This window comes from Vulpes vulpes, chromosome 3, assembly GCF_048418805.1.
Source record: "Vulpes vulpes isolate BD-2025 chromosome 3, VulVul3, whole genome shotgun sequence".
In the NCBI taxonomy this organism is placed as follows: Eukaryota; Metazoa; Chordata; class Mammalia; order Carnivora; family Canidae; genus Vulpes; species Vulpes vulpes.
In genome coordinates this window covers 146,866,974-146,879,958 of record NC_132782.1, presented here as the reverse complement: position 1 = coordinate 146,879,958, position 12,985 = coordinate 146,866,974, and the positions used below count along the sequence as shown (strand labels likewise).

Below are 12,985 nucleotides of genomic sequence, written 5' to 3'. Positions count from 1 at the left end.
TACATATTTGTATATTTGTATTTATATTTAATATATTTTCTATATATTTTCTATATATTTTAATATATATATATATTTTAAAGATTGATTGATTTGTGAGAAAGGGACAGAGCACACACAGAGGGGAGAGGCAGAAGGAGAAGAGAGACGCTCTCAAGGAGACTCCCTGACTGTGGATCCCGACCTAGGGCTTGCTTGATCTCAGAACCCTGAGGTCATGACCTGAGCTGAAATCAAGAGTCAAACGCTTAACAGACTGAGCCACCCAGGTGCCCCAACCTCTGTTTATGTTTTTGAAACTGCCAGAAATTTTAGATATCCTAACAAGAATTCCTTATCTTTTTCAATCACTAGATTTTACTCCTGAAGCTAATATTACACTATTATGTTAACTAATTTGAATTTAAAGAAATTCTTGGAAAAAAATTTTTAAAAATTAAAAATAATTTTAAAGAACTTAAAAAAAAATCTAATGTGTATCTTTGACAGAAAGAACATATCCAGCTGCTTTTGATCAACCTGATGAAAATTCACATTCCTTTGATCTTATAAATGACCTTTTTGGGTAGCTAGAAAATGTAATTGAACAAAGGAGTAGCTATGCCCAAATTAATTGAAAAGTCTATAATATTAAACTCTGTCATTCTGCTATCTATAGCATTAAGTCACTGATTGTATTTTATCTTCTGATTTTTGTTCAGTATTAATCATCAAAACCATCAAAAACATAACCTTGACTATTTTTCCCTGTTGTATGTAGAGTTTCTTTGGTAAGAATTTCAAATATCCTGGAACTATAGATGTTGCTTTGTTAGTAGAAGTTTTTTCTCAAAACCACCAAAACTCAGCTTTATTTTCATTCCAATATCAAAAGTGTGTTTAGCTTTAACTCAGAACTATATTCACAAGCTCTAAACAGCCCCCTATTTTACTTCTGCCCATGGATAATGCAAATATTTATTTAGAACAGTGATTTCATTGGGAAGACAGTAAAGAAAAAAATATGAGTCAAATGACTTTATCCAAAATACTAAAATTTGGTATTTCTTACCAATTTTTGTTTCAAAATGGAAGACATTTTCCTGGTAATACAAATCGTTCTAAAAATTATGAAACAGAAAAATGTGAAGTTCCCTTGAAATCTCACGTTATAAAGCTATTTACTATTAATGTTTTCGTATATTTCATTCTATCCTTTAAGTCATAACTATACATAATATGTATGTAAGAATACATGTGATTATTTAACTTAAAGGTATTTAATGGACTCCTTTCCAAGTTAATACAAAAGTGATAGTTTTGAGAACTTATTTAATATTTAACTTATTTAATATTATTTCCACAAAGAACATTTTTCTTTACTATTATAATGTTTCAATAAACATTTGTACTTAAGAAAAAAGAAGCCCGTGTTTTTTGTGTCTGACAACCAGTTCTAATGCTGATTGAATAAATTGAGAATAAGCATGTGAAACAACACAGTTTTAGCTCATACATACTCAATAAATTGTGTGTTGATGCATGAATAAATGGATGATTGAATGAATAAACTACTTAAAACCATGGAGCACTCAGAAACAAAGCTTGAGGCAAGAGATTAAAGATTCACTTCTGTGCTGACACAGACTTGCTCCAGGACTTTGAGACATTTCCTCTCATTTTCAATTTCTTTGTCTTTAATGGGGGTTTGATATGTCATGTCTGTCCCTGATCCCTCTCCAGTTCTGAAGGGCTATGATTCAAACAGGAAAGGAAACTTGACTGAGGAGGCAGTCTTTTTATTGGAATAGAAGAGGTGTTGGAATGTAAGTCCTTTGAGCTTTTCGATCCCATCTTCTTGTTTTCTCTCCAAGCCTAACAGACTTTTGAAAATTTTCCTAGATGTATATTATTTGAGCACATGAAGAATAGACAGCACGTTAAAATCCACAATAAAAATGACCATATCTGAAGGAAATGTTTCCGGTCAATTTTCCAGAGAAGTGAGACGTAGAAATAGGTCATTGGGAGGAGAAGAGATTTGAAGGTTAGCAGATTTGTGACCAATCTATAATTTTCAATGAAGACAGTTGGCCAACAGCTCCTTGTGTCTTTCACTTGCTCTTTCATTCACTCATCCATTCATTCATTCCAAATGCTTCTGGAATGAATACTATTTGCATAGCAACAGGCCAGGGCAGGATCATAAAGATGAGCCTGATGTACTTTATCCTTCAAGGATTGTGCTCTAGTAGGGATGAAAAGGCATGTATATAATTCCTTAAATGTTCTATATGACGTGAAAGGAAGTTGTATGAGATTTAGGAGAAAGACAATTTCAGTAAGTGGGTTGGCCATATAGGGAGGAAAATCAAAGAAATCTTGGAGGAGAAGGTGTTCAGCTTGTGTGTAAATATCTGTAGATTGGGAAGAACATAATTCCTGGCTGAGGAAATGATGTGAACAAAGACTCAAATGAGCAGGAAATGGAGTGCAGTTTTACCACATAATGGAGTTTACGAAAGAGAATAACGGAAAATGCATTCAAAAAGGATGCCGTCAAGCCAAGAAGACATTGGAAAGCCACACCAAGGGGTTCAGTCTTCATTTTTGAGACAAAACAAGCCATTAGAGGTTTCAGAGAGGGAGACAGAAGAAAACTTTTGTTTCAGGATGGTGACTTCTGAAGTAGCTCTGTGCATGGCGGGTGTAAAACGAATTTTGATGGGCAGATGCCCTAAGTCAAGGTCTTCACTGAGCTCTCTCTGTCTTTCCAGGCTGCTGATGTCCTGCTGCAACACGGAGCTAATGTCAATGTTCAGGATGCAGTTTTTTTCACTCCGCTGCACATTGCAGCATACTATGGACATGAACAGGTAAGCCTGATGGTAGGATCTCCAAAAGCCGGGGAGTTCCAGGCTTGCTGAGCTCTCTGTCCTAGACAGAATATTTAAGATACCCTTTGAATTATTTTTCAAGACAGAATATTTTTCAAGACAGAATATATCTATATTCAAAGATACCCTTTGAATTATTTTTGCCATATTCTCATCAGCTCCACCCTTGAGGAATTTATAATTCATAGAAGTACTACATCTGCCAACTTACCCATTTTTACTATCTTAGGACCCAAGAGGGGCAATAGAGTCACTGTACAATCCCAGGAATCTGTCAGTCTGAATTTTAAAAATTCCCGAATTTTTGACCATGTATAGGTTATATCATCTCCCCGATTTTCAGTTTCTTCATCTGCAAAATAGAGAAAATAGTACCTACCTCATAGGGTTGCTGATATGATGAGATATTAATCTAAAAGTGTTTGGCAAATGATGGATAATATCACTACAATGATGCTGGCACAGTAACAATAAAACGATTTATAACCCCGCCATCCCAGCAGGTGAAACAATGTCTTTCAGAAACTTGATTTCTTCTTTTTTTACTGTCTTGGGATGTGATAGGATGAAGGTATGTTCATGTTTTATTTTCCGGAACCTGTGTATGTCCTAAAAGAGACTTTGCCGACGTGATCAAGTGAAGGATCTCGAGTTGGAGAGATTATCCTAGAATTATCAGGGGGGACCTGAAGTAATCACAGGGGTCCTTACAATAGGGAGCAGGAAACAGACGTGACAGGAGAGGCAAGAAGTTAAAGTGATACGAGAAGGGGTCATAAGCTAAGGAATGCAGGCAACCTATGGAAGCTGAAAAAGCAAGGAAATAAAAGCCTGCAGGGGGAATGCAACCTGCCAACACCTTGATTTTAGATTTCTGACCTCCAGAACTTGAAGAAAATAGTCTGTGCGGTTTTAATCCAATAATCTTGTGGCAATTTGCAACCGTGGGAAACTAATACATGGAATAGCCCAGATAATTAAAAAAAAAAAAAAACATTATACGTGTTTTAAATATAATTTGCTTTGAATAAATAATTATATAATGGGTTGTTATTTATAAAATTTGACATTCTGTAATAAGGTAATAATATACAGAGAATGTTTTAAAATCTACAGTGTGCCTTCAGTCAATGAATAGTTTCATTTGACCTTCACGAAAACCTGAGGAACTTGCCAAGAATTACCATATAAGCGATCTCATACTGTATCCACTTTGTGTGGATTTTTTTTTCCTTCTTTGTAATTTTGCCACAATCCGAAAATTAAGTGTTGTCTGGCCTCTTGTATGATCTACACGAGCTCTCTCGGGGGGGTAACATGCCAGAGTCTCGCAGCTGGTGAGAAGAACCAAAGTATGTATTCAGGTCTGTCAAATCCCAAAGCCCGAAGTTCTTCTGTTGTACCTCAGAGCCTCTTCTTCTATCATAGACACAAATTAGAAAGTCCAGGAAATGTGCCTAAGCGGTGGGGCTCCATTATTCAAGGCCAGGGGCTCTCACTCCAAAGTCCATTGACTTTTAAAATTTGTAACAACTTTATTATTGAGATTTACCTCGTCAATGTAAATCGTACAACTCAGTGGTTTTTAGTATATTCGGAGTTTTGCAAACGTCACCACAATTAATTGAAGGAAGTCATTACCCCCAAGAGTAACCCCGCATACATTAGCACTTCCGACTTCTCTCGAAACCTCTCCCTTCCAGCCTGAGGAGAATACTAATATACTTTCTGTTTCTACAGATTCACCTGTTCTGGAGACTCCCTACAAATGGAGTCATACAACATATGGTTTTTTTATGACTGATTCCTTTCACTTAGCACAGGGTTTTTAAGATTCATCAACTCTATAGCATGTATCAGCACCTCCTTGCCTCTTAGTGTGGAATACCACTTTGTTGTATGGATATGTTGGATTTTTTTATTCGTTCATCAGTTAATGGACGCTGGATTTTTATCCCCCACTCTTTGGCTATTATGAATAATGCTGCTTGGAATATTCACTTTTTAAAAAAATTCAAGTATAGTTAACATACAGTGTTATATTACTTTCAGGTGTATAATGATTCAACAATTCTATACATTACTCAGTGCTCATCAAGAGAAGTGTACTCTTAATCCTCTTATCTATTTCACTGATTCCCCACCTCCATTTCATGTACAAGTTTTGACGTAGACATCTGTTTGCATTTCTCTTGGGTACATCTCAGGGTGGAATTGGTGGTTCAAGCGGTAACACTACGTTTAACATCTTATGGAATTGTCAAACTTTTCCAAAGAGGTAGATGCCTAATGAGTTAAAAGCCACATTGTCTATAGAAAAGAAAGCCTACATGACATACCTTCCAGGACACAGTAAGTCTATTGATTTTTAACCTTAAAGTATTGAAAGATAAAATTTTTATGTGCTACTTTCAAACATTGCCGTTGAGCTAGCCTTAAGAAGCTAAATAGAACCAAATAAAACAGAAGTACACATGTAATTGGATAATCAAAGCTTAACTGTTCTTTTGACATCCCATTTTCACTCTCCCTTACTTTATATCTCTAGATCTCTAGTCTTACTCAATCATGGAGTAAAAATACACCTTTTTGCCTTTGCAGAGGTCAGACCACTGTACTGCCTGAGGATTCCAAGTTAAAAATCAAACTTACTTGTGTCTCTGTGCTCTTCTAGTCATTGTGCCTTTATTTCTTTGCTATCTGGCATATGCTTGGACACTCTCAGACCTGTGAAGCGTGACCTATAGCTAGGAAAGATTTCTCATTTCATTTGATGTGCTGCTCAGAGTGCACTGGAGTGTACTGGAGAGCTAGGCACTGAAAATGCTTCAGAAAGTACAGTCTAAAAGCCCAGATGATGAAAAAATTCCATACTTTTCTGACTTTAGGCAGAGGCAGGATGTACACAATGCATGTTATTTGTAGAGTCATCCTCTTTGGTGATTAACCTCCTCACCCACAGAAACATAAAGAGCTTCTATGCAAGTTGGGTGGATAGCTAAATTTGTTTACTTTCCCTGAATATATAGTCACAGTCTTCTAAAATTATGCTAAAATGTGGATGGCCTTTTTATGATAAGGGACTCACTTTCTGCGTGCGAAGACAGCACATAAGTAATTTATGGATGCTATTGTCATTTGCTAAAATATGCTGACAGGAGAATGGTACATTCGATATATAAATGTGCCTAATGTTCCATGTTCTTTGCCATTTGTTTATTTACTTATTTTTAAGTGGAAGAGTAGATGTTTTGGACCAAGAGCAATATTTCCTAGCTATACAATAATAGTGCTTAATAGACAATCGATTTCAAAGATAGTTTAAAGCTGTCCATTTTAAAATCACATAATCAGAATTTATGGAGTCTTTGTAAGTGGAAATAATCTGCTTAGGAACACACAGTTCTTGAGACTGACTTTTACTGCTCCAATTTCTTCTGAATTAAGTATTGGTCTGCCCATTAGCCAACAAATGGATAAAATACACATGTTCCACATGGTGCTACCACTTCTGCTAACATTTATTGAGTGGCAGGCACTTTTCTAAGTGCTTTACATGTGATAACTTATTTAATCCTGTAGCAACTCTACGAAGTGGAACTATTGTGATTCTCATCTTAATAATGAAGAAACTGAAGTTTCAAAAGGTCAAATAATTTATTAAAGGTGGTAAAGCCTAACTTCAGAACCCTTGTTCTTTACCCACTACACTCAATAGGAAGTTTCCCCCACATGCCACACTACTATTTTTTTTTTTTTTTGCCTAGAATTTCTATCAAATATGTAACATATTCTTGAAAGGTTTCTGCCCAAGACACGTTTATTTGCTGCCGTGTAGAAAATCAAACTATTTTTAGTGTTTGAATTCACTTTTATGCTAACACCTCAGTGGTCAGGTGAGTTGAGATTTCCACCCATAACTGTTACTTTAATGGCATAGATTCCTTCTAACTTACCTCTTGGGATCATTGTAATGACTTCTGAAATGCCCAGAGGAGACAATGTCAGAATTAGAGAAATTATTTGGAACGTTCACAACTGGGTAGGTAAATAACTTAAAGAAATCCTATAAATTACCTGAAACAATCCCTGGAAGACTCCTAAGTTGTTTAATACTTCATTCTCTCTCTCTCCCTTTGGACGTGGATCTCAGCTAATTAAGGAAAAGCTAGTGCAGTTATCAGCATTTACTCACAAATCCAGAAAAGAACCCAGAACTCTAGTAGCAAGATGATCACCAGTGACCTATGCATGGTGTTGCCATGAAAATTGAGAATCGAGTAAACACTGCTGGCTCTGGCCAGAAGATGACTTTGGAAAGGACGTTAGGGAAGATTATTTATGTACAATGAAGAACCAACCCTGAAATTGCTCTAGTTTTAGACTTCTTGTTAGGTGATATAATAATAAATTCCTTACTGTTTAGGCCAATCAAGTTTCTGTTATTTTCAGGTAAAAATAATTTAAGAGGAGGCTTTAATTATATGTCTTCTTCCATACTTTTGAAAGCTTTGCATTATTGTTTGACTTTTGATACTAATTTTAAATGAATGGATTCTTTAGGTAACCCGCCTTCTTTTGAAATTTGGTGCTGATGTAAATGTAAGCGGTGAGGTTGGAGATAGGCCTCTCCACCTAGCATCTGCAAAAGGATTCTTTAATATTGCAAAACTCTTGATGGAAGACGGCAGCAAAGCAGATGGTAAGATTATATGTTTAGAAGGCATTTGCTATTTTTTACTTTAGGTGTATTTTTTTACTTGCACTTTCCTTATTTATTAGAGAAAAAATTTGAGGCTGCTTAATTACATATGCAAATTTGTTCTACAAACCATAATTTATTATTTTTAATGTAATAATTAAATCTATATGTTAATCTTTTTGTATACATTTTCATTCAACTCCTAATATATTAGATGCTTCAATAAAACTAAAGGGTTTTCCTGGATAAATTATTCTCATTTTGTTATTTTTCACCAATCTTTTTTTTTTTTTTAAATTGAGGTAAAATTTGCATATAGTAAAATTCTCAGAATTAAGTAAATGTTGACCTAAGTGAATATTTACTCTCCATGCAAAATGACCCAGATCAAGATGTAGAATATATTCATAGGGAAAGTAGAACTCTTCTCAGTAAATAGCTTTAACCACAAAAGGTAATTAATACTCTGGCTCCTATTGCCATAGGTTTAGTTTTTCTGTTCTTGAACTTCCTACAATTTGGGACTGCCTTCTTTTGATTGACAGTATGATTTTAACTTCTATACATGTTGTTGCATGGATCGTAGTTTGCTCTTTTTTATTGCTGAAGTTGTATGAATATTCCACAATTTGCTTATCCATCGTCCTCCTCAGGGATGCTTGAATGTTTCTAGAGTTTGGCTTTTATGAATGTAGATGCCAGAAACATTCTTATTCAATTCTTTTTTTGTGAACATGTATATTTATCTCCCTTGGGTTATATATATATACGTGTGTGTGTGTGTGTGTGTATGGAATTGCTATGTATGCATATGTTTAACTTTTTAGGAAATCAGAAACAGTTTCCCTAAGTGTACAATTTTAACCCCACAACAATATATGAGAGTATCAGTGGCTGCCCATATCCTCCTCAATATTTGATATTACTATTATTTTTAGTGGAAACAGCATTATGGTGTGATCAGGCTAGAAGAAATAAGCTTTAGAACATACAGAAGGTTTTAGGTTATGGTTAAGAGGATAGAATTTCCCACAACTCTTAATTTTCTTAATTATAAAATGAATTTTAGAAAATTGATCAAAAGTAGAGTGTCGAGGGCAGCCCGGGTGGCTCAATGGTTTAGCGCCGCCTTCAGCCCAGAGTGTGATCCTGGAGTCCCAGGATTAAGTCCCATGTCTGGCTCCCTGCATGGAGCCTGCCTCTGCCTCTGCCTCTGTCTCTGTCTCTACCTCTCTCTCTCTCTGTGTCTCTCATGAGTAAATAAATAAAATCTTAAAAAAAAAAAAAGTAGAGTGTTGTAAAAAGTTCTTTTTCTTTTTCTCTTCCTTACAAACTTTATTTTTTGACACAAATTCACTCAGAGTTACATCTTGTCATTAAATTCTCTCAGGCATATCCAACATTCTTCCATTGACCCCCAAGAGACCTAATTAAAAGCCCAGCTGTAAGAGCTGCTGGCCTTTGCAGCAGAAACCATGCACATTTACAAAAGGACAAGGTTGTCAGAGCTCTCGAACTGCCAGTGCCTTGGTCCAAAATTGAGATCAATATTCAGTTAATAAAGCTAATCAATGTTTTTACCCGCACATAAGGAAAACATAAAGGCTTCCAGAGAGAAGTATGGGAAGAGGCTAGGGCCGTTCCCAGTTTCTCTGCTGGAAAGAGGGCCATTTTATTTTGTGAAGTTTGAGAAACATAACTGGTGTCATTTTCTATGAGCCAGGATGCAATAACTGAGGGATTTTTCTATAGGATTATCATAAATAACCTGTGTTGTTGGGATGCAGCAATGCTGTTCCTTAGACCTTTTTTAAGCAGTCTCTTTGATTCTGTTGGTTTAGCATAGGCGGAGGTACACCTGTATGAACCACTGAACACATAATTGTGTTTTTGAAACTGTCTCACTCTTCCAAAGGGTCAGGAACAGCTCACTTTTTGCTTTTATTATCGATGCCAACCTCAGCTTTTTATTCCTGTGTGCAACTCCAAAGCTCAGTGGTGTCAAAATGAGTATCATTGATCAGCACGTCTCCGGGATCAAAGTTCTCTTCTACAAAAGGCATTGAAATGTATATTGCACCCATATTCCCCCTACATGCCAGCATCATATGATATAAATTTTGGCACTTTCTGATTCACACAAGCACTATATGCTTCCTACTCAATCATTTAAAGTATCAAGAGACAACATGACCCAGATTTTTATGTATTTTAATTTCCTTCTAATACACATTTGATATTTAAGTCCCTTTTGTACTTTAACTAGTCACAAAAAATAAACTAGAAGGTCTGTGGTGCTACTGGACACTGCACTGGTTTTAGTATCAGCTAGTTCATTTATTCCAAAGTGTAGCAAAGCCTCCAGATAATTTATTTTAGATCTGGCCCTTGGCTGTAGTAAGTGGACATAAGAGCAGGAGTAAATTAATGACCCCAAAAGGGGCACGTTTCAAAATCTGTTATTTACAGTATGTTTCCATGGCAACAGAATGTCACAAGTGAAAATAAATTCAGCTTACAAAATTAGCCAAAATGTAATTCTGAAAGCAACCTCTTCAGTTGGGCAGGTTTGGGAGGCTGACCTATTCAGTCACATATGTTTCAAGTCTCTAGTCTTCTTTGTACCACTTAAGAAAATGAAAAAGGAGAAATGTAATACTTATTGAATGAGATTGAAAAGGTCAAAATATTACTGGACTCCATAAGAAGAAAGTAGTGATCGAGCCTTCACAACATATCATTTTAATAAGTTAAAAATGGAAAATTTTAAACCCAGAATTTATTAATTTTTTGTCGTCTGACTATTAAATGCCACAGTCCCTTTCACATGGAACTGGATATTATATAGAGTCACAAAAAATTTCTAAGGCTTGGCCAGTAAAAGGAAGGATTTTATTTCTAAAACTATATCTCGTCAGAGCTATTACACAGATTTGTTATTGAACGTGTATTTAAGACCCACTTGGGAGTTGTTTTAGAGAGCTAATGGGAAGTGCTTACATTGCTGGATTACTATGGGAATTTTTACTTTATCTTTAAGATCAATAAGCAGAGATAAGCAAGAAAGAGTATCCGTCCACCCACCCAGTCTCCCTATCTTTCTTTCAAAATACGTTGCTGAACACATGCACTCTTCAAAGTAGAGGACTAGGCACTAAATACTTTCCTAATAATGATTTACATCTATTTCTTTGCTTGAAATTCTTTGTTTAACTCTCAATAAAATGTGAAATTAGAGCAAATAGAATACCATTCATACATTCAGTTTCCCTCACAAGGATATAATAATATACACCTTTTTTTTTTTGGTCACCACAAACTGATCCAAGACAAAGCTAGGTAGATCACAATGGCTGAAGCAGAAACATAGACGTGTGTCTATAAACCCTATGTCTGATCCAGATCTCTCCTGGCTTGACCCTTCAGTTGGTATTTATATCTTCTTTGCTGAAAAGAACATCTAGGCCACTGCACATAATTCACCAAGTAGATAATCTACTTTGAAGTTTACTGACTCAACTAGAGAAGAATAATGTTGGGTGGGGTTGGGGATGGCCAAAGGCAAACTATGAATTAGTGGAAGATTGTGCCGTATGCTGCTTTACAATGTCCCCTCTGGACCTCAGGGCCTCTTATGTGACCTCCAGTAGCCCTGGGCTCCCTACCGTTCTAAAGCATTGACTTACGGTATTGACTTTCCTTGGCTTCCAACAGAATGTGAACAAAGGAGAGGTATCATGAAAAGAAAGATAATCAAAATAACCAGGGACATTCCTCTGAAGTAAGGATGTCCTTCTGAGCCACTCATTAATAAAAAAAGATTCAAAGATTTATTTTTCAATAACGGCCTTGGGAGGAGAAGTTCAGTGACTTTGTTAAAGATTTCCCTTTGGCTTAAGATCTTGCAGGACAATAACATAAGAATCATTGTCTACAAATATAGCAGCCACAGACCTGTGTTCATTAAATTTTAAATGATGATTGTAACAACAGTAGTAATAAGCTACTTGCACACTTTAAAAATTATTATCTTTCCTTTTTCTTCCTATCTATCCTTTATTTTTTTCTTCAATCCTTTTGATTCTACAGATAATTTTTATTATAGATGCATAAAAGAATGATAATACATGGGTTTGCTAAAGACTGTATTTTCTATTTTGAATAAAACACCTTGTACAGATTAACAAAGTAATCAAATACAATAAATGGTTATCGAGCAGATGATTCAGTTATTTTAGTTTTAAAAGTTCTGCTGAAGCGGATCCAGAATTTAGCTGGTGCTCAGTTATTATTTCTTCAGGCCTGAAATTATTGAATATTCAACTAGATTTCAGGTTATTTAAGGCTATAGATTCTATATATTGGTAGCATATTGGCCTTAGCACTTAGCAGATTTCTAGGAGGGAAATTTATGAAAAAGGAGAATACATACTTTCACTGAAGGTCTAATATGTGGCAGGCATCATGCTAGATACTTTCTGGTAATGATATTCTTTAATCTTTTCAGCATCCCTGCAACAACACTACTATTATATCCATCGTTATTGATAATAAATCAGTATCTCCAACACTCAGCACGGTGCTCGGCGCACAGTGATCCTTTTATACTTGTTGAGGAATGAGAATGTATCAATCAAGAGTTCTTATTTGCAAGCGTTGGAAAGTAACTTGCTAATTTAAGCATAAAAGGGATATATTAAAGAATATCAGAGCACAGAATCTTCCCCAGGATGGGTTAGAGAGCCATGTTTGGAACTGTCACAGTGAGGAACAGCGTCCACAACCACAGCCCAAGAGTAGTCATTTGAAGACACGTTGCCACTGCTAGGTAACTTGTGCTTCTGGCACCGACAGTGTAGGGCACTGAGTCCACCTGGAATCACTACCACCGGAAACTGGGTGGAGCTACTCTACTATTGCTACATTGCCAAGATAGATCAGGTTCTGCTTTTTTGTGTCATCAGCTCTGATGTCAGAGTCTGACATAATGTGTTGATTGGAGCAGCCCATAGATAAGTGTCCAAACCAGGGCACTGCTGAGAGTGAAAGGGCCACAATTAAAAACTATGCTAGGATAGAGCCTAAACTGGGACATATGGCCACTCTCTGCTAATACTGTGCCCTCCCTGCAAAGGAGGCTTGGAAAACATATTTTTAGCTCCTATAATTAAACATGGTCTTGGCCTCTAGTCAGGGAATTTTCCAAATGTCCAAAGGGTGATGAGGTCGGCTGAGCCAAAGAGAGGACAGATGCCCACTACTGAGTGAACAACTGGATTTCAATAACTGTCTAAGGAAATATAATGAATGAGGTCGGCCTCACTCTAATGCCTGTCTTTGCGTTACACCACACTGTGTGTGTATGATAGTATGATAATTCTCAGTTAAGGGTACACGAGACCTTCCT

General features: G+C 36.2%; 1 protein-coding gene across 6 annotated transcripts in view; it reads left to right on the top strand.

Annotated features, from left to right (window-relative positions):
• Window positions 1-12,985, top strand: part of TNNI3K (TNNI3 interacting kinase) — a 283,998-nt gene that overhangs the window by 84,930 nt on the left and 186,083 nt on the right. For all 6 annotated transcript variants that reach the window (XM_026018089.2, XM_072754868.1, XM_072754869.1 and 3 more), the window contains 2 exons: window positions 2,757-2,855; window positions 7,440-7,578. In XM_026018089.2, coding sequence (XP_025873874.1) covers window positions 2,757-2,855; window positions 7,440-7,578 — 238 coding nt within the window. The remainder of the gene's footprint in view (window positions 1-2,756; window positions 2,856-7,439; window positions 7,579-12,985) is intronic.